This window comes from Mesoplodon bidens, assembly GCF_964165515.1.
Source record: "Mesoplodon bidens genome assembly, chromosome: 10".
NCBI classification, from domain to species: domain Eukaryota; kingdom Metazoa; phylum Chordata; class Mammalia; order Artiodactyla; family Ziphiidae; genus Mesoplodon; species Mesoplodon bidens.
The window spans coordinates 85,387,416-85,414,687 of NC_138172.1; the positions used below are offsets into that span (position 1 = coordinate 85,387,416).

A 27,272-nucleotide genomic window follows, 5' to 3' on the forward strand; every position below is an offset into this window, starting at 1 on the left:
AAAAAAAAAAAAAGATTGTGTTTCCTTATTAATTTTCTGTTTGGATGATCTGTCCATTGTTGTAAGTGAGGTGTTAAACTCCCCCGGTATTACGGTGTCACTGTCGATTTCCTCCTTTAGAGCTGTTACCAGTTGCCTCATGTATTGAGGTGCTCCTATGTTGGGTGCACATATATTTGTAATTGCTATATCTTCTTCTTGGATTAAACCCTTGATCATTATGTGGTGTCCTTCCTTGTCTCTTGTAACATTCTATATTTTAAAGTCTATTTTATCTGATATGAGTATTGATACTCCAGCTTTCTTTTAATTTCCATTTGCATGGAATATCTTTTTCTATCCCCTCACTTTCAGTCTGTATGTGTCACTAGGTCTGAAGTGGGTCTCTTGTAGACAGCATATATATGGGTCTTGTTTCTGTATCCATTCAGCAAGCTTGTGTCTTTTGGTTGGAGCATTTAATCCATTCACGTTTAAGGCAATTATCGATATGTATGTTCCTATTCCCATTTTCTTAATTGTTTTGGGTTTGTTTTAGTAGGTCCTTTTCTTCTCTTGTGTTTCCCACTTAGAGAAGTTCCTTTAGCATTTGTTGTAGAGCTGGTTTGGTGGTGCTGAATTCTCTTAGCTTTGCTTGTCTGTAAAGCTTTTGATTTCTCCATCGAATCTGAATGAGATCCTTGCTGGGTAGAGTGATCTTGGTTGTAGGTTTTTCCCTTTCATCACTTTAAGTATATCATGCCCCTCCCTTCTGGCTTGTAGAGTTTCTGCTGAGAAGTCAGCCTTTAACCTTATGGGAGTTCCCTTGTATGTTATTTGTTGTGTTTCCCTGGTTGCTTTCAATAATTTTTCTTTGTCTTTAATTTTTGCCAGTTTGATTACTATGTGTCTCGGCATGTTTCTCCTTGGGTTTATCCTGTATGGGACCCTATGAACTTCCAGGATTTGGGTGGCTATTTCCTTTCCCATGTTAGGGAAGTTTTCGACTATAATCTCTTCAAATATTTTCTCTGGTCCTTTCTCTCTCTTTCTCCTTCTGGGACCCCTATAATGCGAATGTTGTTGTGTTTAATGTTGTCCCAGAGGTCTCTTAGGCTGTCTTCATTTCTTTTCATTCTTTTTTCTTTATTCTGTTCTGCAGCAGTGAATTCCACCATTCTGTCTTCCAGGTCCCTTATCCTTTCTTCTGCCTCAGTTATTTGCTATTGATTCCTTCTAGTGTATTGTTCATTTCAATTATTGTATTGTTCATCTCTGTTTGTCTTTAATTCTTCTAGGTCTTTGTTAAACATTTCTTGCATCTTCTCGATCTTTGCCTCCATTCTTTTTCTGAGGTCCTGAATCATCTTCACTATCATTATTCTGAATCCTTTTTCTGGAAGGTTGCCTATCTCCACTTCATTTAGTTGTTTTTCTGGGGTTTTATCTTGTTCCTTCATCTGGTACACAGCCCTCTGCCTTTTCATCTTGTCTATTCTTTCTATGAATGTGGTTTTTGTTCCACAGGCTTCAGGACTGTAGTTCTTCTTGCTTCTGCTGTCTGCCCTCTGGTGGATGAGGCTATCTTAGAGGCTTCTGCAAGTTTCCTGATGGGAGGGACTGGTGGTGGGAGCTGGCTGTTGCTCTGGTGGACAGAACTCAGTAAAACTTTAATCCACTTGTCTGTTGATAGTTGGGGCTGGGTTCCCTCCCTGTTGGTTGTTTGGCCTGAGGCGACCCAACACTGGAGCCTACTTGGGCTCTTTGGTAGGGCTAATGGCAGACTCTGGGAGGGCTCACGCCAAGGGGTACTTCCCAGAACTTCTGCTGCCAGTGTCCTTGTCCTCACGATGAGACACAGCCACCTCTCGCCTCTGCAGGGGACCCTCCAACACTAACCGGTTGGTCTGGTTCAGTCTCTATTGGGTCACTGCTCCTTCCCCTGGGTCCCGATGCACACACTACTTTGTGTGTGCCCTCCAAGAGTGGAGTCTCTGTTTCCCCCAGTCCTGTCGAAGTCCTGCAGTCAAATCCCGCTAGCCTTCAAAGTCTGATTCTCTAGGAATTCCTCCTCCCGTTGCCGGACCCCCAGGTTCGGAAGCCTGATGTGGGGCTCCAGTGGGTGGACTTCTGTGGTGTAAGTGTTCTCCAGTTTGTGGGTCCACCCATCCAGCAGTTACGCGATTTGACTTTACTGTGATTGCACCCCTCCTACCGTCTCATTGTGGCTTCTCCTTTGTCTTTGGATGTGGGGTATCTTTTTTATTGGTGAGTTCCAGTGTCTTCCTGTTGATGACTGTTCAGCAGTTAGTTGTGATTCCAGTGTTCCTTGTTTTGTTTTTAATGAGTAAATTAGGATAAAATGGGAAATAAATGAAGCCAGAATTAAGACTGAATACAGCAAACTATACTTCTTTAGGCACGCCCCTATTTTTTTGATGTGGACCATTTTTAGTCTCTATTGAATTTGTTACAGTATTGCTTCTGTTTTATGTTCTTGGTTTTTTGGCCACGAGGCATGTGGGATCTTAGCTCCCTGACCAGGGATCGAACCCACACCCCCTGCATTGGAAGGCAAAGTCCTAACCACTGGACCGCCAAGGAAGTCCCAGGCCCAGAACCCTTTTAATATGTCAAGTGCACATACAGCTCTGAGCCTCTCAACTTATAGTACAAAAGGCAGGCATAAGTCATAGCACAATTCACTGTGTCTGAGACAGAGAAAACTAACGGCTCCAGGTTTCCACTCCTCTTGACAAAGAACTGCAATTTCTTCTGCATAGCTTTGCAACAAAGGCATCTCGGGATGAAACTGAACAGTGTCCACAACAGTGGTACAGACAGTAGAAAGAGCACATATGGTAACAATTTTTATAGGGATATTAAAGCGGCCCTTAATGAAAGTCAATGACATGATGCAAAAGCACAACACAGTAAGAGCAATGCTGTGAGGCCCAAAACAATAGGGAAAAAAGGGGTTGAGTCTATTTAGCAGAGACTCTCCAGGGCACCATACCCTCTGCTACCCCCGAATCTCTGTTCAAGGCCCTTCTGGACCTTGGTCCTGAAGGAATGCGATCTGGAATGTGCTTCTGGCACTTCCACAAAGGGCTGTCAAAAAAATTACTAGGAATTTTAAGGAACATACATTTTAGCTGAATTATACAGATGGTATCATAGTTCTGAAATTTAGAATTTGGAAATTAAGAGGTTTTCATATGTTGCTTTCTAGCGGTTAATAAGTTAAGCCTCCATTTTCCCAGAGTGATATCAATATGAAAATGACAGTACAGAATAAATAAAACTGTAAGAGGAAACAAACAGTTAGGACTTGAATGACCTTCTGTGTACAGTTAATATCAGTGTGACTAATTTTAAATGAGATATCGACTTAATAGTCTGTGCTTGGCAACACTGTTAATAGATTAGTTCAATTAATAATGTTGGTACGTGAAAATGAGGTGATTTGCTTAAAAATAAAATATCATTTTGACCAAGACAAATGGATCTTCACTGAATTTTAATCTATATTAAAAAGCTTAAAATTATATATGCAAATTTGAGGTTGAATTTGTTAAGGGAAAATAATTGCTATTTGGTCATTGGAGCAAGGATTCACAAGATACATTCTGTAACAATTCAAGTCTTTTAAAATTGTTTTCCTAGGAAAGAGCAGTAAGCATACGACCTGTTCCTCTGCATGAATATATTTTGATTTAAAACTGGTATGACACTCATTAAAATAACTGAAAGAATTATACACAATTAATGAGCTAGTTTTGCCTAAGGAGAAGATACTGACTCTTCACCACTTGGCACATTATTTGAAACCTCAAACTTATGCAATTTTTTAAAAGTAGTAGACTATATATAGTGACAAATTGAATATGTAGACATTACCAGTCATTAGAAGGAGAACTGTATCCTTTAATACCCCCAAGGGCCAATGACAAACCAAAGTTGAAAGATATGGTGGGAAATACTGATTTCCTAAGAGCACCTGATTGCAGGAAAAGAACAGATGGTCTACGGACTCTAAGTGAATACACGTTTCAGCTTGACATACAAGGCATGTATGTTGAAATGACAAGAAGCATATTGGAAAGCTAATTAATCACTGTCAGCAACAAAATAACACATGGAGAGGCACAGAATGTCCCAGGGAAGCCAAAGGTAGACAGATTCATTTCTAACAATTGGATAACAATTAAGTGGATCAGATCCTTGATGCAGTTGTTTCCAATAATGTTTAAAAACTATGGGCTTACATTATGGTTAAATGGCACACATTTTTCACTTCTGTTTCTGTTCACATATTGATTTAGTATGGAAATAGTAAGAAGATATTTTGCATAAAACAATGCAGTCTATTTAAATCTAACTTGGAATTTAATTCTGATTGCAAGAAATGTACCAGATATGAAATCAGTATACAGAGTATAGCAGACTGGTTAAACATGCAATGGTCTACAGACCACTGGGCGCCTGCCTTTGGGTGATCTTAGATCACCTCGGCCAAGTTACTTAATATTTCCATGCCTCAGTTTCCTCATCTGTTAAATAGAAGGTATTAACAAAACCTATCCTTCATAGGTTGTCATGAGAATTAAACTGGTTGCTATTTAATAAAGAGCTTAGACTAGTGCCTTGCATGTCATAGGTGCTATGTAAGTGTTAAATAAATGAATAGGAAGACTTTTTAAGCCATCTGATTCCCAGCCCTGGAGTTACAGGGTTATCAGAATCTCTGGCACTACTGACAGTAGACACAGGTTGAAAAACCCTGCAGGTTATTCTAATAGTTCTTGTTCTATGCTGCCCTCCCCCCCCCACCAGGTAAACTAAATTACCTCTTAGTTTCTTTCCAGTTAAAAGGGAAAAAAAAATAATTACTTGATTGGAGACAGAGTTTTAAAAAATGATTCCCCTTTCTGCCATTTTGTTTAAAGAAATCAGCATTTTTCTTCAACTTTATGAAATTAAGGTTGATGAGAAGCTCTCAGTCATCCTCCCAGCAGATAACAGGCCCCATCAAATCATTCAATCATCCCTATTTCAGCCCGCAAAGTACAAGTTTAATAGGTGTTGACTAAGTGAAGAATTTCCTTCTAAGAAATCAATCATTGTTTCCATCTCCACGAAGGCAATCCTTAAGTTCAAACTAATATGTATTTCAACAACTAATCTACAGCTCTGAACCTTCCCTGGTGCTATCATAGCTATTGGTTCTTTAAAGAGACTTAAGCACTGAAACGGAATTGACTTTTGGACCACAGAGAAATGGAGGAAAACATAAAGATATCCAGGAACAGGGGAAAAAAGAGATGCCCAGAATCTCCACTAAGTCTGTTAAAGCAATGTTCAACAATGGATTTAGTAGATACCACGAACATCACAAACAGAAAATGCCAGGATCTGTTAACAATCTTGAATCTATAAGTAGAAGGCTGGTGATGAGTCAGAGTTACTCTGGAATGTCCTAGGGAAACTATTTCAGGGCTTTGGGCTACAAACAAACATTTTAGGGAATAAAGTTATAGCATCTCCCAGAGCAGTCACATTCAAGAGTGCTCTGGCTCCATGTGGCACAATTTCTACCTGCCAGGGATGTATAATTCCATGTGGGAAAGGTTGTATGCATGTACTTAAATGCTTCTAGAATTTTCTATGCAACAGTTTATCTTGTGTCCTTTCTTCCTGGATCACTTAAGATCTAAACGCTGCCAAAAAATACATATAGGCTCATTTAGAAAATCATCACCAATTAAATGTCTCTCCCTTTGAAATATGTACTTCAAAAATTTTTTTAAATCACACCACATAAGGATAACAAGTTGAAATATGTGCTAAGATGTCAATGAGAAACAAAAATGATTTGCTACTTTGATTATGAAAGGTGGCAGTGCAAGTAACTTAAAAAAGCAAATCTAATGCTCTTTCCAATTAGATGTGAGTTTGTACCACTGGCTTAGGGTAAGAAGTCCAGAGCTTAGGAAGTTGATTTTCTTTCAGAGTGGGACCTTTGCACCTGGGATAACTGCCACCATGTAAATGGGGCTATCTTTGGGTGGCTTAGAATCAATAGTTAGGCTGAGATTATAGAGGAAATTATTACAGCACAAAATCCACTGACTTGCACTTTCTACACAAAAATGTTCTTTTTCATTAAACTAACATCAAACTTGGCTCTGGTTTTCTGCTACTTAACAATTCATTAGCCTCGTTAAAACAATGACCAAAGACAAAGTTTTTAGAACTGAAAAAAATGCTATTTTTAATGGCTTAAAAATTCTGCCCAAGTATTTGTTTTCTTTATAGAGAGCTCTGTCTTGTCTCAACAAGACATTCGACACCAGAGGCCCTGCTTCTGGTCCTAGGGTTCAGTAGCTGCTCACGTCAGGAATGGCCCTAACTGCTTCCCTCCCAGCCGTCTGAACCAGAAAAAAAACACCCTTCTAACCTGGGTCATCCTCTGAGTGAAGTTCAGAGAGCTCTCCATCTAGTTCTGCCTCTTTCTGCATCATAGCAACACGACAGTTTTTACAAAATGGAAGCCACACGGTGCTGGATGTGCCTGCAGCATGGTTTGCCCTTTGATCCTCATAGTGGTTCTGTATCTGCATTTTTTTTTAAAGTACAAACTTCCAGTTATAATAAGTCCTGGCGATGTAAAGTACAGCATGGTGACTGTAGTTAACAATACTGTACTGCATATTTGAAGTTGCTAAGAGAGTACAGCATAAGAGTTCTCATCACAAAGAAAAAGATGATAACTATGTGTGGTGATGACGTTAATTAAACTTGTTGCAATCACTCTGCAATATATACATATATTGAATCATTATGCTGTACACCTAAAACTAATACAATGTTATGTCAGTTGTATCTCAATAAAAACTAAATTTTAAAAAAGGGTTCTTTTCCTCTATCCTCACCCCACCCACTTTAAGGAGAACAACTATTTTTTTTTTCACATAACAAAAGCAAATTAGTCAATCAAACAAAAACAAACCAAGCTTATACAATTTAAAACCATCCTTACATGAGCTAAGCCAATCTTTTTTAACCAACACTCCATCACCCAAAACCACCTGACTTATAAACTCAAAAACTCATGTTTCCTATACCCCATTCCAACTCACAAACAACCAGATAATTCTGGCAGAAAACATCATATGTAGAGTTAATTTTAAATTTTTAATTCAAATCTACTTCCTATTACTCCTTTTTTTTTTAGGGTTAGCCTAAGAGGTTTCCAGAATAATTACCCTATGATAACTTAGTGTCCATTACCTCAAAGTGTAAACAAAATTTAAAATATTTATTAAACATACATTTTATAACATACTGGATAAGCAAGTTTTAAAAAACTTGATATTCCCTCTACACAGACCAAATATATTTATAGATTTATACAGTTATATATTAACAGAAAATTATTTATCTTTAGTTATACTAGAATGTTACTAGTTGAAGTATATACTAACATACTAATGTTGAAATCTAAGATATATTTTAGTCTTTCTTTGCTAGTCTCCTTGTATATGATAAGGTTTTATCTGGAGGGCATTTATCTGTTTTATTCATAGATTTTAAAGATGATAGTAATGGTTTATAAATAAGGAACTACTTAAAGCATATTCTCTTCTGGGCTAGAAAAGTAGTATCAGTCTCATCAGATCTTTGGTTTTGAAAGTTAAAAACAAGTACCATTTCTTTACAATGGCTGCACTGAAAAATTACTAAAATCAGAAGCTGATATAGAAATATTTGGGCACATAAGTAGACCAAACCTAGTCTCACCAGCACCCTCTCAGATTATAAGAAATTACTAAAATGAATGTTTTAGTAAAACATAAAAATACTAAATACAGAGGATGAAAACATATTTAATACAGAGGTATATACAACTATATTAATGGTAAAATGAGAAATAACTATACTAATACCACAAATTTTAGAATAATAAAATAAAAACTGACATCAAATTGTCCCCAGAAAAATGAAGTATCAACAACCTGAATACTCTAGTTTTATGGTCAGATGGATGCACCATGTGGATGCACCATATTCCATCTTCTAAAGCACATCAAGTCAAGTCAATGAAAGAGAATATGAACTAAACAGTAAATGCAAATCTTAGAGTGTACCCCAAAATTGTGTAAAGAAAAAACAGGAAGAAGCAAGAGATTTAAAAAAAAAAACCTAAAGGACCAAAAAGAGATAATCATCCTACATATTTTTTTTGGGGAAAAAGTCCTTCCCCACGTTTTTCTGAAGGCTTATTTAAAGATATTTTCCTGTCACAAATGACCTTTAAAAGGTAAATAAATAATTTCTCCTAATTAATTTAGGAATTCCCACCCCCCACTATGGTTTTAGAGACAGATCCAAGTTTTATGCTCACTGCAATTTTCACAATTTTTCGTTTTTTGGGGGGTGAGTGGGGTGGGTGGAGGTACTCGTTAAGAAAAGTTTTACAAAATTACAGATAAAAAGTGAGTTATAGGGCCTTTGTGGGAACCAGAAAGTTAAGCTTTATCAGCGTCATTAAGAGACTATATACAGCAACAAGTTTCTGAAAGAACTGTCTCTGCAGGGAAGTTTTATTTGGTCTGGTTTGTAAAGGTGAGATTTTTTTTAAAAAAACAATAGCAAATCCAGTGAATGGGATAATGCTGTCACCAAAAGATGTGTCTTACCATACAAGTATCCAGATCTTCCAAACGTTCTATCTCTGTGAGCTCCTCCACCATGATGGTGGAGCGTTTAACGGGCTTCTCCTCAGGCTGCTCGATCTCCAAGGAATCTTGCTGAGGAAGGGCCTTGCCACGTCTGCTGAAATGGTCGGTCTAGAGAGTCAAGACACATCAAGGAGAAATGAAAGCCCAGAGGCAAAGGAACAAGTCAGCTGAATTCCAGAAGATACCTTCCACAAGGTGGCACAGTGAAGGATACTGTCTGCACTTGGTTAATGGAGACTCTTAATACATTCACACTGGAGTAAGTTACCTCTTTTATCATCTTTCTTTGGAAGGTGGAGTATTATAAACAAGAAATTACAAAATCTCCTTTTAAACATCTTTTGAGACGTTAGTTGAAAACTAGGTAATTCATAAATATTTGCCATGTTCGTGTAAATATGCACAAAGTAGGCACGTATTTTTGTTTTCCAAAAGATGCATTGTGAACATTTTCAGGAAGCTGATGTGACTTTTTTCAGCTTTCAGTCTTCAATACAATCACCTAAATGTCCGTCGACAGATGAACAGGTAAAGAAGATGTGGCACATATATACAATGGAATATTACTCAGCCATAAAAAGAAACAAAATTGAGTTATTTGTAGTGAGGTGGATGGACCTAGACAGAGTGAAATAAGTTAGAAAGAGAAAAACAAATACCACATGCTAACACATATATATGGAATCTAAAAAAAAAAATGGTGCTGATGAACCTAGTTGCAGGGCAGGAATAAAGATGTAGACATAGGGAATAGATCTGAGGACACAGCGGGGAAGGGGAAGCTGGGATGAAGTGAGAGAGTGGCATGGACATATATACACTACCGAATGTAAAATAGATAGCTAGTGGGAAGCAGCTGCATAGCAAAGGGAGATCAGTTCGGTGCTTTGTGTCCACCTAAAGGGGTGGGATAGGGAGGGAGGGAGGCTCAAGAGGGAGGAGATATGGGGACGTATGTAAGCATATGGCTGATTCACTTTGGTATAGAACAGAAACTAACACAGTATTGTGAAGCAATTATACTCCAATAAAGATCTATTAAAAAGAAAAAAAAAACACTAGGAAGGAAAGAAGTCAAAGGGGAAGGACAGATTGAAGTCGCTGGATTAGACCCACAACCATAGCAACTCGGGACTGGTCTGGATGCTGATTCCAACATCTTAACTGTAAGAAGACATCTCTGAGTCAATTGGGGAAATCTGAATATAGAGTGGATTCTAACTGGTAATAAGGAATCTTTGTTGATTTTGTTAGGTGTGACTGTTTCAGCAATCATGTAAAAATCATGCTGCCAGTTAGAGACGCCTTCTTAAGTATTTACAGCAAAATGGCATGGTATACTAGAGATGCTTTTAAATAGGCCGTGTGCGTGCGTGTGTGTGTGTGTGTGAGAGAGAGACAGAGAGAGAGAGAGAGAGAGAGAGAGAGACAGAGAGAGAGAGAGAGAGAGAGGTAGAAAAAGCAAAGAGAGATCAGCAAAATATTGGGATAATTGTTAAAACTGAATAGTGGGCAAAGGAGGGCTCATTGTCATACTTTCTCTGTTCTTGTCTGTGTTTGAAATTTTCCACAATAAAAGTGCTTTCTCCCCCTTGGAAAAAAAAAAAAAGTAAGTGAAGCATGATGTTATTGCCACCAACATTACTGGTGGAAATATAAGGGAAATTTAAACCAGAAAAATAACTGACACAGTGTAAATGAGGAGACCACTTAATACAAAAGAAAATAAGAAGTGTTCTTTTTTGTTAATTTTATTTCCTATTTCCTCTGAAACAATTTCTTTCTATATCTAGTGCTCAAAAGTATCTAACAAGGGGAAATAAAATGATTCCAACCTTCATTATTTTTAAAGGACTGAAAGGAAAGAAATTGCTAATAAAATTTTAATTATTGCTAGTTTCCACTGTTCTCATGTAATAATTATCATATTTTACATGACTTATTGATTACCAGTGTTGTACTTCAGATAAACCTAAGAAAGTAAATGGTAAGAGATGAAATAAACTGGGCTGAAATTACTAAGCTCTAGTGCTGAGCTGATTCATCACCAGGAACTTTGAAACGTTGAGAACCAGTTGACAATTCTATGGAACCTTTGGGAATATTTCTAAACTTAAGTCGGAGAAAATATTAATGCTACTGGAATGTCCTTGAAAGAAGTATTTCATTTTGAAGGTACAATTTCTTTCAAAAAGCAGTTAAGCTCTCAACTTACAATCCAAATCAGCAGTAAGAAATTCAAAACGAAAGTGCATTCACACAACTCTTTTTCGATTGTGAAAAGAAAATGTCAGTATTTAGAGTTACCATATTCTTCAAAGAAGGACAAATGCAAAAAAAAGTGAAAAAATTCAAAGCGTCAGTGTAGTTCTCACATGCAGCCATATTGATACAACATCTAGTATTTGTGTCATCAAGTAGGCATCTTGAGACAGTCCCTGGAGCTGTAGGTTATCGATAAACTATTTCTATAAAGGATGCTTTATTGATTTCGTTTCTGCTTATTTAAAAAATGTTTGAATTGTGATCTCTTGACTTGTCAAGAGCTCTTTGTAGCTCTTTATTGTGCAACCAACTGCAAACCAGTGCTTCTTAAAATCTCTGTGGTAATGAACCAGTTTTTTGTATTTCCAATTTGCCACAAACCAGTATATTGATAAAATACAATACAAATTAAAAAAAAATTTAAATAACATGTGTTTGCATATTATTGCCATGTCAAATTGCTCTAGAAGTCTCTCCACGCTTCCTCTTAGTTTCTGAACTTGCCTTGTCACGGACTAGTAACCATTCATTAGTGGGCCAGCTCCAGTCCACAGGCAATACTTTGAGGAGCTAGAGATGTCCCGCTTATCTTTTAGATCTTAGAGAAGAGTCATATATTTTTCTCAAATGAATTTTTCAAAATACTCATTTTGTCTGCCTCCTCAGAAGAAGCTGTTGCTGCTCCCGTGATTTTGGTGTTCTCTACCGTCACTCAACAATTCAATGCCATAAAACTGTGGGGTATCTACAGCTTACATAGTTAACCTGCAATTCTTCTCTGGAGAAAACACTGTCATAACTTGTTTGGGAGATTTCTACTGCATCATATCACAAATATTTTCGAGACACAAGATATAGCCACTTATAAAACCTTCATCTGTACCTCAGAGGACTTCGTGAAGTTTCTGATATATTTTTCGTATGCACTGATATTGGAAATATTTCTACCTAGTTTCTACCTTGATGTAGAACCAGTCTCTAGATGAAGAAAATTTTAGTTTTTCACCTTGGTGATATCCAAAAGGCCTGGCTGGACACTCAGCAGCTATCAATCGCTGGAATATGTCCATTTTACTCTTGCACTCTCTTTAGACTCCAAATATTTCATTACCGTCATGTTTTTAAGAATACTCTGTTATCAGATAATCATATCAGAGAACAACACAACGAGCACAGATAAATTAAATACAGGTGAGCCTTGGACTACATGGGTTTGAGCTGTGCAGGCCCACTTACACGAGAATTTTTTTTAGTAGTAAATACTACACGATCCGGGTTGGTTGAATCCTCAGATGTGGAAAGCCAACTATAAGTTATATGTGGATTTTCAACTGTAGGGAGGGTCCTGCCCCAAGCCCCCGGTGTTGTTCAAGGGTCAACTATAATCTAAAAAAAAATTCTCAATTTTAGACCTTAGTCCCAACATCATCTCCTATCAAAATTTTTGACCTGTACGCATTATAAATGAACAACAACAATTCTGAATACCATTGCTTCTGCTTTGCCCTGCCATTCTCTCTGGAGAAATTCTAACATGCTCTAGAATAGCTGGAAGCAATGAAGAAGAAGGAGGAAAACTAGGATTTTAACCCATAAAGCTGCAAAGGAATAAAATGTAGAAAAGCAACCACATCCCCACGCTGGAGACTGCCCTGCATTACCGCAGACCAAACCAGGGTTAGGATAAGGGTTCAAGATGTCCACAGCACTTACCAGTTTGTGATGGCAGTGTGAAAGTGCATCCAGAATTTCATCCACGATTCGATCAGATAGGAAGGAGGCTACTGTCAACTTCACTTCACTGTGTGAAAATCAAAAGCACAGAGTGGCATTTGAATTTGTGCAAGAGGGAAAAAAAATCACCCACCCTTGATACTATGTTGATAAGGTCAACTGTGATTTTGTTTCTGTCTTTGAAAATGGCACAGAAGAATGTGCAAACAGGGCGAAGGATTTCCAAAAATAAGCCTTACACACTGCCATAAACACACAGGTAATAGACTTTCTTCACCAATTCCAACCTGCCTCTGCAATTTCAGAACTCAAGATTTAGTGGTAGAAATGAAAAACATCTGGATAAAGACAAACTTAATGGGAACCATATGTACCATGTGGGAAGAACAATTCATCCATTGACATAAATGAAAACAAACTTGGGCTGGAGTAAATTAAGAAAATCTAGTCTGGTTGTGACGTCTTGGTTATTTCTTTCATATGCATATCCACCGCCTTTTACAAAACTTTTTACCAGTCAAATGGTACCATATTGAACTGCTTCTGCTTTGACTTGCCATCAAGTCAAATTCACTGTTCTCTTGCCTTTTATGAACAGAAGTTATCAAAATGTTTAGTTTTAGTGCCTCTTACCTAACCTTACAAAGATGCCCAGACAACAAGAAGTAGCTTGTAGTTTTTACTAATAAATGACTCAGCCACTAAGGTTTCCATCAGAGGGCTGGTATTTTGGTTAGCATTTTAGCTATTTGGCATTCCCAAGAATTCAACTTCCATGTGTGTCTTCAGTCTAAATAACCCTACCTAAATGCATAAATGCACAATACATTGAAAGGTAAATGTGCTGGAGAGATACATACCCACGTTCCAACATCGTCACATAATTTCAGCCTACTTCTGAAGTCAATAATTTTAAAAATTTTCGAGCAGGGGAAGAAGTTATCAAAATAAGATTATTTACTCCTCAAGCTAAAGTTGAAAGTATATTTGTGTAACAGAGAAAAATCTTTCTAACTGAAAGGCAGTAATTTGCATGCAATGTTTCTGCTCAGAAGATTTCTGATGGCAGGGCAGAGGGGAAGCACCAACTCTTTGATGACTACAGTACAAATGTTCCTGGGCTGCATATAAAGGAATGTTTCTTTAATTCCTGTCTCTGAAACAAGGTCTCACTAGCTATTTGGTTTATCTAATACTATATTATTCCCCAGAGGTGCCCACTGATAAGATTCACCCAGGTTGCTTATGAAAAATACAGACAACTAAGTCCTACCCCAAACATCCAGAGAGGCCTGGGAATCTAATGTTAACAAGTACTTCCCTCTGATGCTTTTAGACATGTTTGGGAATTCTGCTTCCTTCTAAGACTACAGAGTCGGTAGTTTGTTTCTCTTCCCCACCTCCTGCCTCTCTGAGGTAGGGAGGGAAAGTTTATTGCAAGTTATAGCATCAAAAAAAGGTTCTTAAAAAGAAAACAATAGATATATATATAACTGAATCATTTTGCTGTGCACCTGAAACTAACGTAACATTGTTAATCAACTATGCTCCAATATAAAATAAAAATTTTTTAAAAAGCAATTATTTTTTAACGTTTCAGGACCATCCTATCATTTTGCTACTGGACGCTCTCCTTCCTTCCTGATTGAACTTCCAGTTTGCAAAAATTTTCAAGGAAAAGATTCAACTTAGCTTGCATGTGCCTATTTTCATTCTATCAGTGCTCAGTATAATGCATCATAAGAAGCCAAGTAAGGAGTTAGTGGACATATAACTGATTTATTTAAGTGAGGAGTTTTATACTGCTATTCAACTTTTAGAATTTGCCCATTTTCAAGGGAAATGAGCATATTTGACAGAATCTGGTACTCCAGGAGAGGGAGAATATGATCTACTGGTGGTTCAATCCACTATTATGAAAAATGGTGGTCAATACATTTTTTTTTCTCCTTAATACTTAAGGGGCTTCAATAGAAATTCTGAAACTACAGGTTACAGAAATATGTAAGCATACCTGGGCTAGAGTTCATAAAATCACAATCTATGGGGTCCTAAAAAGCCTCTGAAAGTCTTTTCTTAATTTCTCAAGTCCTTCCAGTTGCCTTACAATTCAGTTGAATAGGCATTAGGATCTTTGTTTAAAAGACAGACACACACAGTACAGCTGTATCTTAGACCTGAAACTGTCTAGTTACTACAGAACTCCTAAACCCTCAAAGCTCTATAGTCTAGCTTTAAGGTTATCAGCCTTTGATATCTACATTGTGATGATATAATTTTTTTTGCATATTTTGTTTTTAAGTCTTATTTTTCTTGCAGGCTGTCATCAAGCTACATCATGATGTGTCAGTACCTCTCTCAACTCTCCAGATAGGAGCTGTTATTTTTGCTACCCCTAATTATTCTTATCAAGATTTGGACATGGTTAAAATGGGAAATTTTAAACACTTCTGAATTTGGTTTTTAGTCACCTGACTCTCCAACTAGAAAACGTAATGAGAATTAGCTGAACTATAATGTAATACTGGTGATCATCCCAGAGTTTCTATGTAAAAATCCAGGAAAGTTTGTTGGTGACCACACCTTCTAAATATTTATACCTAGGCATAATTTTCAAACTTTATCAAGCAGAAATCTATGTAAACACTCCAGAGCACCATTAGCACATACAGAGTCTCACAGACCCATCAAAGAACCCAAAGGGAAATACGGTGAAGTCCTAGTGGGCCTCTTTGCCTATTTATAGGCTGTGCATTGGCTCAGAATATTCTGGTGGTAGAAAGCAAACCGACCTCATTTTTCAAAAGTTAGTGATTTATAAAGGTGAGAGATAAGCTTCAGAAGCAGAAAAAAAGAGGGGATTACAAACATGTACCCCCCTCTTAAAAAAATAAAACTCTTAAAAAAGAGCGGGTAACTGTTCCTCAGTAATGCAGGCATATCTGTGGTCATCTGATTTTGGAAATGTATTAAACCTATGCATTTATGCACAGCTATATCTGTATATACTCACTGCCTCATAGACATGTCTAAACACATTCTGTACGAATAAAGCCAATGATAACGCTCTTCACAGCTGCCTCAACTGCATTCACAGACACTGCAGCTCCGCGGTTTATTAACATTATAAACCTACCTAATTTTGTTAAGGATATCAATTCCAGACTGCTCCAACAGGACATTTTTAACAAAGGTACGTGGGATGGAAATCTTCTCAGTGCTGGCATGGATCAAGTCTTGCCGAATGTGGGCTTTTTTCATCACATTGGGACAAAGATTCTCGGCAGCATCAACCATGGACTCAAGCAACGCCTGCAATGCAGCACAAGTGGAGAGAGAGAGATGAGGACACAGCCCCAGAGGCGCCCCCCATAAAACTGAAAGGTGGTTAGTTATGACGCCAAGCTGTCAGACAACAGGGACACAACAGAGTCCCAGGTGCGACTAAGGATTCGGAGCTGCCCTGGGGTGACTTGTGACTGCTGGGTGATCACTGATCTCAGGTGATCACTTTAAATCAGACACCTGGCAGATCCATGCAGGCTTCACCCTGGCATCTAAAGCATGATGGTGTGCTAGCTGTACTTAACACAGAGGCATTCATGATAAGATTTAGAAAGACACATATACACCAATTTACCACACCAGACTGTTCTCCTGGGTATTAGCAAATAAATTTACACATGTCCCTAGAACATACATCAAGTTAGAACTCTTGTGCAATTTCACAAATCACAGAAACCTCAAATCAGGGTGAAGCATTCAATAGCTCCATCAAAAGAGCGGTCATAGCAAACCACTATATAACAACTGCTAGTTTTCCCCTTTTAAAAGAAAAGCTTTAGGGCTTCCCTGGTGGCGCAGTGGTTGAGAGTCTGCCTGCTAATGCAGGGGATGCGGGTTCGAGCCCTGGTCTGGGAGGATCCCACATGCCGCGGAGCGACTGGGCCCGTGAGCCACGACTACTGAGCCTGCGCGTCTGGAGCCTGTGCTCAGCAACAAGAGGCCGCGATGGTGAGGGGCCCGCGCACCGCGATGAAGAGTGGCCCCCGCTTGCCACAGCTGGAGAAAGCCCTCACACAGAAATGAAGACGCAACACAGCAAAAATAAATTAATTAATTAATAAAAACTCCTACCCCCAACATCTTAAAAAAATAATAATAATAAAAAAAAAGAAAAGCTTTAGTGTTAAGTAAAATTATAATTGTTATCGGAACAATAAAAAACATGAATAACAGACAAAAATATTAACAGAGCACTTTATAAACAACATTAATAATAACAGTCAAAACCTACTTATATAGCACTTCAGAACTTTTAAAATGTTTCCGTCCATTTTATCCTTCCAAGATCTGTGAAGATGGGTACAGAAGCTATTCGTGTGATCACCATCTTATAGTTGAAGAATGTGAGCTAAGAGAAGCTAAACGATTTGCCTGAGATGGGTGGCACGGCTAGTAAGTGTGGAAAGGGCACCCAAGTTAGCGTCAGACCTAAATTTGAATCCCAGCTGAGTGACACTGGGCTAAGTTACTGATCTCTCAATTTTACTTTCCTCATCTATAAAATGGCAAATAAAAAAGTTCTTGCCTCATAGGATTACTGAAGATTAAATGATATTACATATGTAAAGTGTTCAGTATCGTGTCTAGCATACAATAAAAGTTCAGTATCACAGATAATGTTATTAATTTGTTTCCAAAGATGCTAATCCTCATGATAAGATCCCAGCATATACCCTGAGAAAACCATAATTCAAAAACAGTCATGGGGCTTCCCTGGCGGCGCAGGGGTTGGGAGTCCGCCTGCCGATGCAGGGGACACGGGTTCGTGCCCCGGTCCAGGAAGATCCTGCATGCCGCAGAGCGGCTGGGCCTGTGAGCCATGGCCGCTGAGCCTGCACGTCCGGAGCCTGTGCTCCGCAATGGGAGAGGCCACAACAGTGAGAGGTCCGCGTACCGCAAAAAAAAAAGAGTCATGTACCAAAATGTTCATTGCAGCTCTGTTTACAATAGCCAGGACATGGAAGCAACCTAAGTGTCCATCAACAGATGAATGGATAAAGAAGATGTGGCACATATATACAATGGAATATTACTCAGCCATAAAAAGAAACCAAATTGAGTTATTTGTAGTGAGGTGGATGGACCTAGAGTCTGTCATACAGAGTGAAGTAAGTCAGGAAGAGAAAGACAAATACCGTATGCTAACACATATATATGGAATCTAAGAAAAAAAATGTCATGAAGAACCTAGGGGTAAGATGGGAATAAAGACACAGACCTACTAGAGAATGGACTTGAGGATATGGGGAGGGGGAAGGGTAAGCTGGGACAAAGTGAGAGAATGGCAAGGACACATATACACTACCAAACGTAAAATAGATAGCTAGTGGGAAGCAGCCGCACAGCACAGGGAGATCAGCTCAGTGCTTTGTGACCACCTAGAGGGGTGGGATAGGGAGGGTGGGATAGGGAGGGTGGGAGGGAGGGTGGGATAGGGAGGGTGGGAGGGAGGGAGACGCAAGAGGGAAGAGATATGGGGACATATGTATATGTATAACCGATTCACTTTGTTATACAGCAGAAACTAACACACCATTGTAAAGCAATTATACTCCAATAAAGATGTTAAAGAAAAAAAAAAAAAAAAGAAGCCAAGCTTGATCCCATTACTATTCCAGTATGAAGGGGACTAGTGGAGCATTACTATGTAAACACTAGTCTCTCTGCTCATATATTCACATGCAAAGCACGACGCCAACAGTACAATCTCTCATCACACTGTAGGATGAGTGGCCGAGCAGCAGGATGTTTATAAAGATCTTGAGAAAAGCAGGAGAGGAGTGGGGGAGCCACTTGAGAAGTTTCCGAAAGCCCCTCGTATGCTGACCGTGCTCCGTCCCTGTGAGAACTCTTGACTAATCACTCATTTAGTACATTATTCCAAGAGAGCTACAAGCAATGCCAAATGAGTCAGTTTAAGACAAATCACTTTCCTCTTTGGCATTAAAATAAACACATTCTGTTCCAGATGGAGTAGCAGAGTCCAGCACTCCTGATAAGAACGACCTCAGGTATCAATACGCTGTTTGAATTCTGTCATGTTCATCAATATAGCGTGACTTTCTGAAAGGTCCCCTGCATGACAGTGTTAATTCAGTTGGAATGAACTCCAGACCTAAGGAGCGAAGCCTGGCTTCCGATGTAGACCCCAACGTGAAATTTCTGTGGAATGTTAAGTGCGCAGCGTTAAGAACCTTTGCAGATCTCCGCTTTCTGAACTATAAAATTATTTCTAAGGTCTCTTTCTGCTCCACAAATGGACTACTGCATGATTTTTGACCCTATAAAAAGGAATTTCATCCTGCCCTGGGCATCCAATTCGACAGATATTTTGCAGTTAATTCCCTACCACCATCTCTAGCCCGACACTGTATACTCTACAAAGTGATTTCATCCATGATTTCTTTTTTTTTTCATCCATGATTTCCTTTGATCCACATAACAACCCTGTGAGTAGAGGTAGATTTTAGCAAACCCATTTTATAGATGAGAAAACGGAGACTCAGAGGAGATAAGTGACTTTCTCAAGGTCACGCAGCTGGTTACTGGAATAAGTGAGAAAGGGACTCAGGTGTTTCGTCTTCTACTCTTGTTTCCTACTCCAGCCACCCTTTTCCAATGCTCTGCCCATTGCCCAAAGGTGTGTCCCTTTTGGCTCTCTTCATTACCTACAATGTTCATTCCCTAATGCTGGTACCTAATGCCACCATGGTGGATTTTCTGGTGACAGGGGTGGTAAAAAGGGGAGAAAGGATCATAGGATAAACTTGTAATGCAGCCCCTGACCACTCTGTGTCTAGCCCCCAGCTCAGGTCCTTAAACAGCATCTTCTTCCAAGTCCCATGGCCCTCTGCACACCAAACCATATCCTTCAACATCCATCCTTCCCATGGCTTCAAATTACTACCTATATTCCAATGGTTCTCAACTAAATGTTTACCTGTAGCCACCTACCCAAAACATCCAATGCATATATAATACAGCCTATTAGGAATTTCCACCTGGATATTCTACCATGGCAAGGTCAACTACAACATGTTTGGCCTCCCATTAAACCCACCTAAACAGTAACTGCAACAGTAAAATCAACCATTCTTGCAAAGTTTTTATTGTGAGGTATGGTACCAAACTAGGGCAGAAATTTGCAACTCTCCTTACACTCCACCTACCTCAACTCCTTCCACCACAACTATCTCTAAAACATGTTAAATTTACTCCTAGACATTTTCTCAAAAGTGGAAATATGCCAAAAATATTACTCATTAGTACAGAATAGAAATCCCTGAAATATCTGGTAAATGCTCAATTTTCTAGCCTCATTATTTTGTCATCTCTCTATATTCCTCTTACAACTATTCATATCCAGTTATAGGGCAGTTCCCCACATGATCCAGGCTCTGTCTCCATGCTTTCTACAACTGATCTCTTAGCCTAGAATCCTGTTCCCCTCTGTAGCCAGAATAAATCATCTGTATGGCCCCCTACTGAGCTCAGCTCGAGCATCACCTCCGGGAGATGTTCTTGCTCTTGCTCCTTCCACGCCCTTCACATTCCAAACTGCATTTGATGATCTCATAGCATCCAGTGGGGACCTCAGTAATCAAATGTGTTATAAAACGGTCAAGAATGCAGTAATCTGGGGATCAAAGAACGCCTTTGAGAATCGATGCACACTCATCCAGAAAAATTGGTATGAGATTTTACATATAACTTTGGAATTTCATGGAGAGCTAGAGGCACCAGACTCCAGATACACAACTTGTACTTGATAGCAACTGTGAAGCCCTACCCTCTCTCCCCAGGGCCTAGCACACTTATTGGAACAATCTCTAAGAAACATATAAAAAGTATTATAAGCTCAGGAACTTACTGAATGTGGGTTCTGAACAGTCCATCATTTTTCTATTGATCAATGATTACTCACTGAAGGTAGCATTATGAAAATTTGCATAGATGTATGGGTCCATTTCTGGGATCTCTGTCACATTGGTCTGTCTACCTCTGCATACTGTCCTAATTATGGTAAGTCCTAATATGTGGTAGGGCAAGACTACCAACCTTCTTGTTCTTCCTCGTAAGTGTCTGGGCTTATGAAGAAGCCATATATTTCACTCTAAGTACTGGTTTAGCGGCATCTCACAGGTTCTGATTTCTCACTACTTTATTGTTTAATTATAAATATCCTCTAATTCAAATTATGCCCCCCCCTTTGACCCTTGGGTTACAAGTAATTTTTAAATTTATAAACATGTGGGGTTTTCCCCTTTTTTTAATTTTGTTATTAATTTCTCATTTATTTTAAATGAAACCAGAGAATACCACCTTTGAAAGTTGTTGAGATGTTCTTATAGACCTCGTGTCAAATATTTCACATATCCTTGCAAAGAACTGAGAGTCTATTATTGGTGCACTGATCACATAGGTCCACTAGGTCACAATTGAGAATTCTATTGTTCAAATATTATAAAGAATTTTTTCAAATATTCTTTATCATTACTTTATTTACTTGATCTATCAGTTACTGGCAGTCATTTTGAAAGATCTCTACCATAATAGTAAATGTTATCAATTTTTCTTTGTAATTTTGTCCACTTACTCATATATATAAAGCCATATAATTAAATACATACACAGTTGAAATAATCTCTGGCAAATTGGATCATTTGTCATTATTCACTGATCTATTTTATCTCTAGTAATGCCTTTTTTTTTTTTGGCCACGCTGGTCAGCATGCAGGATCTTAGTTCCCTGATCAGGGAGCGAACCCATGCCTCCTGTGGTGGAAGCATGGAGTCTTAACCACTGGACCACCAGGGAAGTCCTAGTGATGCCTTTTCTACTGCATCACTAGATTTTGAGTGAGAGCATTCCTTCTGGTGTGGAACTGAACCTTGTATTAGAGGATGTTTAGGATCATTATCACCTGCCCATGCCAACCCAAAATAATCCCAAACATTTCCTAATGCTCCTCTTGGCATGCAGTATGAGCCCTGGTGCACTGCCTCTGTTTTGGTGGTTACACTAGAAATTTTAACCTGCGTACTTTACTTCATGTCTAAAGCAGCACTGTCCAATAGAACTTTCTGAGATGATGGGAATACCTGTGCTGTGCAATATGGGAGCCAATAGCCACAGGTGGCTATTGAGCCCTTTAAATGTGGCTAGTGCAACTGAGAAACTGAATTTTAAATTTCATTGAATTTTAATTAATTTACATTTAAATGACCATATGTGGCTAATGGACAAGACAACGGACAACCCAAAGTCTTTTCCAGAATAAAACTAGGATGTTAGACTTCTTTTACTCACTCCTAACTGACTTAGATGCTCACTTCTAGTATTTTACTTGCATTTATTCTTAATTTGACAGCAAAAATTAGACATCCATGTTGTTGTCTCATACAGTTGATGTTTCACATTTGGCATTTTCCCTGCTCACTATTCTTTCCTGCAGCTCAGACCCTCTTTCTCTGATAATGTTTCCTTTGTCCTAAAGCATATCCTTTACATGTTTATTTAGTGTGGTCTACTGGCAGTAAACTATCTTGGATTTTGTTTGGATGAAATGTTTTCATTTCATCCTCATCCTTAATAGTAGGTTTACTGAGTATATAATTCTTGATTTGTTCTCTCAGAAGCATGAAGATATTATTTCATTGTCTTTTTAGCTTCCTGTCAAGAAATGAGCTGTCCTGTCTGTCTTCATTTTGATCTTTTTAAAGTAATATGGCTCTTCCTTCCCTCTGGCTCCTTTTAAGATCTCCTCTATGTCTTCAGTGTTTTCCACTTTTCATTACAATGATTCAAGACATGGATTTGTTTCTATCTTTCCTGCCTGGGTTTCGCTGGACTTCCTGAATCTGAAGATTCTAGCCTTTCATCAATCCCTGAAATTCTCAGCCACCATCCCCTCAATTGTTACCTTCTCCTATTTATCTTTTCTTTCCTTCCAGAAATCTAATTTGGCTTATGTTAAATTTTCTCACTCTATCCATGTTTCTTAACTTTTTTTACATATTCTCCATTTTGTGAGTCTATGTGTACTACCTTGAGACAACTTGAATGAGCACGCCCTGTATTTGAAATGTGATAATCAGATTTCATTTTGCATGTATCTTCCAAATGATAGTTAGGAGAATCTATATTTCTTAACTGTAAAAATAGCTAATGATACTTAAACCCTGTACAATATTTGTAAAATAAATTGAGTTAATATCCTTAACATGGCAGCTATGCTCACATATTCTTGCAGTGAGCAAATGACTAGCTGTAATTCATTACAAGCAAATAGAACTTCCACAATGAAGTGCTCTGAAATTTCTCTTTCTTTTGCTTTGGAAAATATTATATAAAATGTAGGAAAATAAGAAAACTCAGAGAACTCTCCCAGCAAACTGAGTCAGTACTTGCCAAAATGCCACCTACACCCCTCAGGCCTCATTTCCTTGGTAAACCTGATATTTACCAGTGAAGTATTCCACAGTTGAAGCCCTGAGGGAAATGAAGCATTTTCAAGGCCAAAACAAGCATTCTAAAATTTAAGTCCAGAAGGAGAAAATGAAAGTTCCCTTATGTTAAAACATTCAAATCCCACTTATTCATCTATGATTACCCCAGGAATAAACGTTAGGATGAAAAACAGGGAAAACAGGAGGTGAGTTGTCATTTAAAAACACCTAAAACAGGCCAGTCCAGAGAAAATATCACTTCGTTTCAAAGAAGGACTTTCTCCACACTTACTGCTTTCTTCTCCTCCAGGAAGTTTGCTAAGAAGGCTGGCTCTTCCGGCCATTCCTTTGGCTTTTCTGAACTAGTATTTTTTTTGAAAGATGACTCAAAGAGCTATTTGAACTTATTCTTATCCAGAATTCAAAATGTGTACTGCTGGCCATGATATAGGATGAGTAAATATTAAGGATAAAATCTCCCTAATTATCTCGAGACCAAGACAATCCTGCACAAGGAGGCTCAGCCCCAACAAATGAGGTGACTTGCTTGGAGCAAACAGCTAGTAGCAAACCCAGGTCACAAATCCAGGCTTGCTAGTCCCATTTTTTTTAATTCACTACAATAAAAACATATTTTTACAAAAAAAAAATACATTCACTTTAGCTTTTGCTAGTATAACATGTTAACCTTAGAGAATTTCAGAAATAGAGAAAGGACTCTTTTTTAACCAAACAAAATATAATACTACTAGTGAAATAAATAAGGACACAGTTGTTTAAGAAACTGAATACTGATTATAGTAAAAATACAATTTTTTCCTACATAATTCTAAGAAAATGAAGGTGCTGGAAAGCTATATAAATAGATAAATGGGGATTTTTTTTTAAACCATAAAATGATGTCCATTTGTCAGGTCAGCTGGAAGGAAAAAGAAAGGAAGTAACTGTCTATAGTCTGTTGAAAGTATCAAAAACTGTGAACTCAGTGAAAGGGAAATTAATAAGTAACATTTAATTAAGAAGTTGTGGTTGAGGATTTGCTTTGATTCATGCCAGAAGTCCCTGAAGGGAAGAGAATGGAAGAGAACTTGCAACTCAAAAGGATTGAGAGTAAAGAAAACAAGGGAGTGTGGAATAGAAAAAATCAGGGCATTTGGGAGCCTGGGACCTCAGAGATAGAATGAGAGAAAAGCAGGCGATGACACTTGCAAATAAGGAAGCTGTAATGAACGGAGAACACTGGTGACACTGACAAGGGGCCAGAAAGGTCAGCCTCAAAAAATTTGGGGAATGTCTATTTACAGAAAAATATTTTTGGTCCTAAATATATTGTTATTATTTCAGGCTTTTAAAACTTCAAATGCCTTTTACTTTAGACCTCTGCCTTCTACTCCCTCCCAAGAATGACTGGCAAGAGTCAATTCCAACGATCTGGTGTGCTGGGGAGGAAACAGACCAAAATTTCAAGGGATAACTTGTGGTTTAGACCAGTTGAAACAAGTGCCCGTAGGAAGCTGTTTGACAGGAAAGTTCCAGTTGCAATGTTTCGTGCTGATTTAAATGACAGCCCATTCTTAGTATATAAGGAATTCTTACAAAAACTTTAAAGGAAAAAGTTAGGCAATAGATACAAATATGTAATTTACAAAAGAAGAAATACAAATGGATAATAAAATTACTTGATGCATCACTGGCTATTAAAGAAATCCAAAAGACAAAATGAGATTTTTTTTAACCTGTTACACTGACAAATATTAAAACGTTAAAATGCTTAGTATTGGTGAGGGTGTGACAAAACAAGCAATTGGGTACACTACTGGAAAACAGTTTGTGAATACATACGAACGTATAAAATGTGTGTACCATTTGACCTTGGAATGGATCAACTACAGGCAATGACTCTAATAGGATTAACCAGAAATTAGAAAATAAATTATGCTGGCTGTGAGATAAGAGAAAATATATATTGGTCTCTGCCCCCAGTTCCTGGCATAGAGCTCCTGAAACCCTTGTAATTTCCTAAGTGGTAAGAACACTAGGAGAATCTTTTGTTCTAATATTTGGTCCTTGATCCTGGTTCCTGACACAGGGCTCCTGAAACCCTTGTAATTTCCTGGGTGATGGGGGTGTGTCTTTTGCTTTATTGGGTGGGCTCTTGGATGGCTCCTGGATGAGGGCTGGTCACTGGAAAGACCAAGCCATGATTAGAAGCTTGGAATTTTCAGCTCCACACCCCACTCCTAAGGAGGGCTAAAAATGGAGTTAATGACTGGCCATGCCTACATGACAAAGCCTCCATCAAAACCCCAAAAGTATGGGTTCAGAGGGTTGGTGAACACGTGGAGGTGTGGGAGAGTGCTGTGCTCCAAGAGAGCATGGAAGCCCTGAAACCTTTCCCACATACCTTGACCTGTACATTTCTTTCATCTGGCTGTTCATCTATATCTTTTATCATATCCTTTAATAAACTGGTAAACTTAAGTGTTTCCCTGAGTTCTGGGAGCCACTCTGGCAAGTTAATTGAACTGGAGGAGGGGTTATAAGAACCTCGGATTTATTGCCAATTGGTCGGGAGCTCAGGTGCAAACTGGACTCCCAGCTGGTATCGGAAGTGGGGCGGGGGCAGTCTTGTGGGGCTGAGCCCTTAAACTGTGGGATCTAATGCTATCTCCAGGTAGACAGTGTCTGAATTGAGTTAAATAGTAGGACACCCAGCTCGGGGGAGGGGGGGGGAACCCCTCACATCTGGTGACCAGAAGTGTCAAAAGTGAGGAGTTCTGTGTGAAAGTAAAGGAAAGACACAGAGGAGGACTGAGCTTCTCCAGTACACTGGTATGTCTATACAATGAAATACCATGTAGCCACTAACATGATGATGAGTACGCACTGATCTAGAATTGTATTCACGATATTGTACCAAATATAAAAAAGCACGGATAGTATGATCACATACGTAAAATTGTGTGTGTAGACAGAGAATGTTTGGAAATTCACTAAAATATTAAGAATGATGCTATCTCCGGGATTTCAAGTGATTTTTACTGTTCAAATGTTTCACAAAGAGTAGTTTCATTTTTACACTCAGAAGTAAATAAGCAACAAAGATGACTTTAAATGTGTAAGAAAGTATCCTTTTTACATATTTGATCCTTCATGGAGGATAAAACAAGTGCTGTTAGGTAACAACTGATCTAGCAGAACTCTGTATCAACCAACCAGTCCTTTTCCTACCCCTTTGGCTTTGCTCAGAATGTATTCAAAATAACCACAGTTAAGTAAAATAAAAATGACACACAAGAGTCTCTCTGTATTGTACTACAGGAAGAAAGGGGCTTAAACGCCTAAATAATCCACAACGTTCTCTCTCACGTTAATTGAATTTACAAACAGAATAATTAGCATGTTGCAAAGTTATGACTGAGTTGCTCATCAAATCCCTCTGAGCTACAGCAATTGTGTTCTCAGAAGAAAACAAACCAAATAAATACAGAAATTTAGACAAGGTCTTTTTAAGGCATCCTTGAACAGACAGATTGAAAATGATGAAAACTTTCGGAAAGTGAAATGTCTTCTGCTGGAGCTGTTTTTTGAAGTTACCTTAGGAAAAAGCTGGTCTTAGGTTACTCTCATCACTTAAATTTCAAAGACTTTTTTTTTTTCAACCTATGAGCCTAGAGCCAAGTCTCTGCTACTTTGGGTGCCTTGTAACTTCATTCTAAATCCCTTTTTAATCTTTCAACCAGCTCTTTACCTAGTGGCAAACTCTCCATATACGCAGCAGCTTGGCACTGTAAGCATACAGCTCCTGTCACCTCTCCCATTCTCTAAATCGAATGTAATAACAGGAGATATTTTTTCGCGAAGCAGACTTCTCTTTCTAAGTAAAAATCAATCTTTCTCTTATCAGTGGCAACCTGTCATACGTTAAATACGGTTAGAGATTTACCATCAAAAACAAAATTGAATTTGATAGGTTTTACTTGATCTTATTATGCAAAAAGTTATTCCAAAAAATACAAATGAAGCTGGGAAAGG

The 27,272-nt window shown here is 38.4% G+C and overlaps 1 protein-coding gene across 3 annotated transcripts in view; it reads right to left on the reverse strand.

Annotated features, from left to right (window-relative positions):
• CARMIL1 (capping protein regulator and myosin 1 linker 1) overlaps positions 1-27,272 on the reverse strand; it is a 317,704-nt gene that overhangs the window by 49,828 nt on the left and 240,604 nt on the right. For all 3 annotated transcript variants that reach the window (XM_081245158.1, XM_081245157.1, XM_081245156.1), the window contains exons 27-29: positions 15,859-16,034; positions 12,702-12,789; positions 8,682-8,831 (exon numbers count right to left, since the gene is read on the reverse strand). In XM_081245158.1, the coding sequence (XP_081101284.1) occupies positions 8,682-8,831; positions 12,702-12,789; positions 15,859-16,034 (414 nt within the window). The remainder of the gene's footprint in view (positions 1-8,681; positions 8,832-12,701; positions 12,790-15,858; positions 16,035-27,272) is intronic.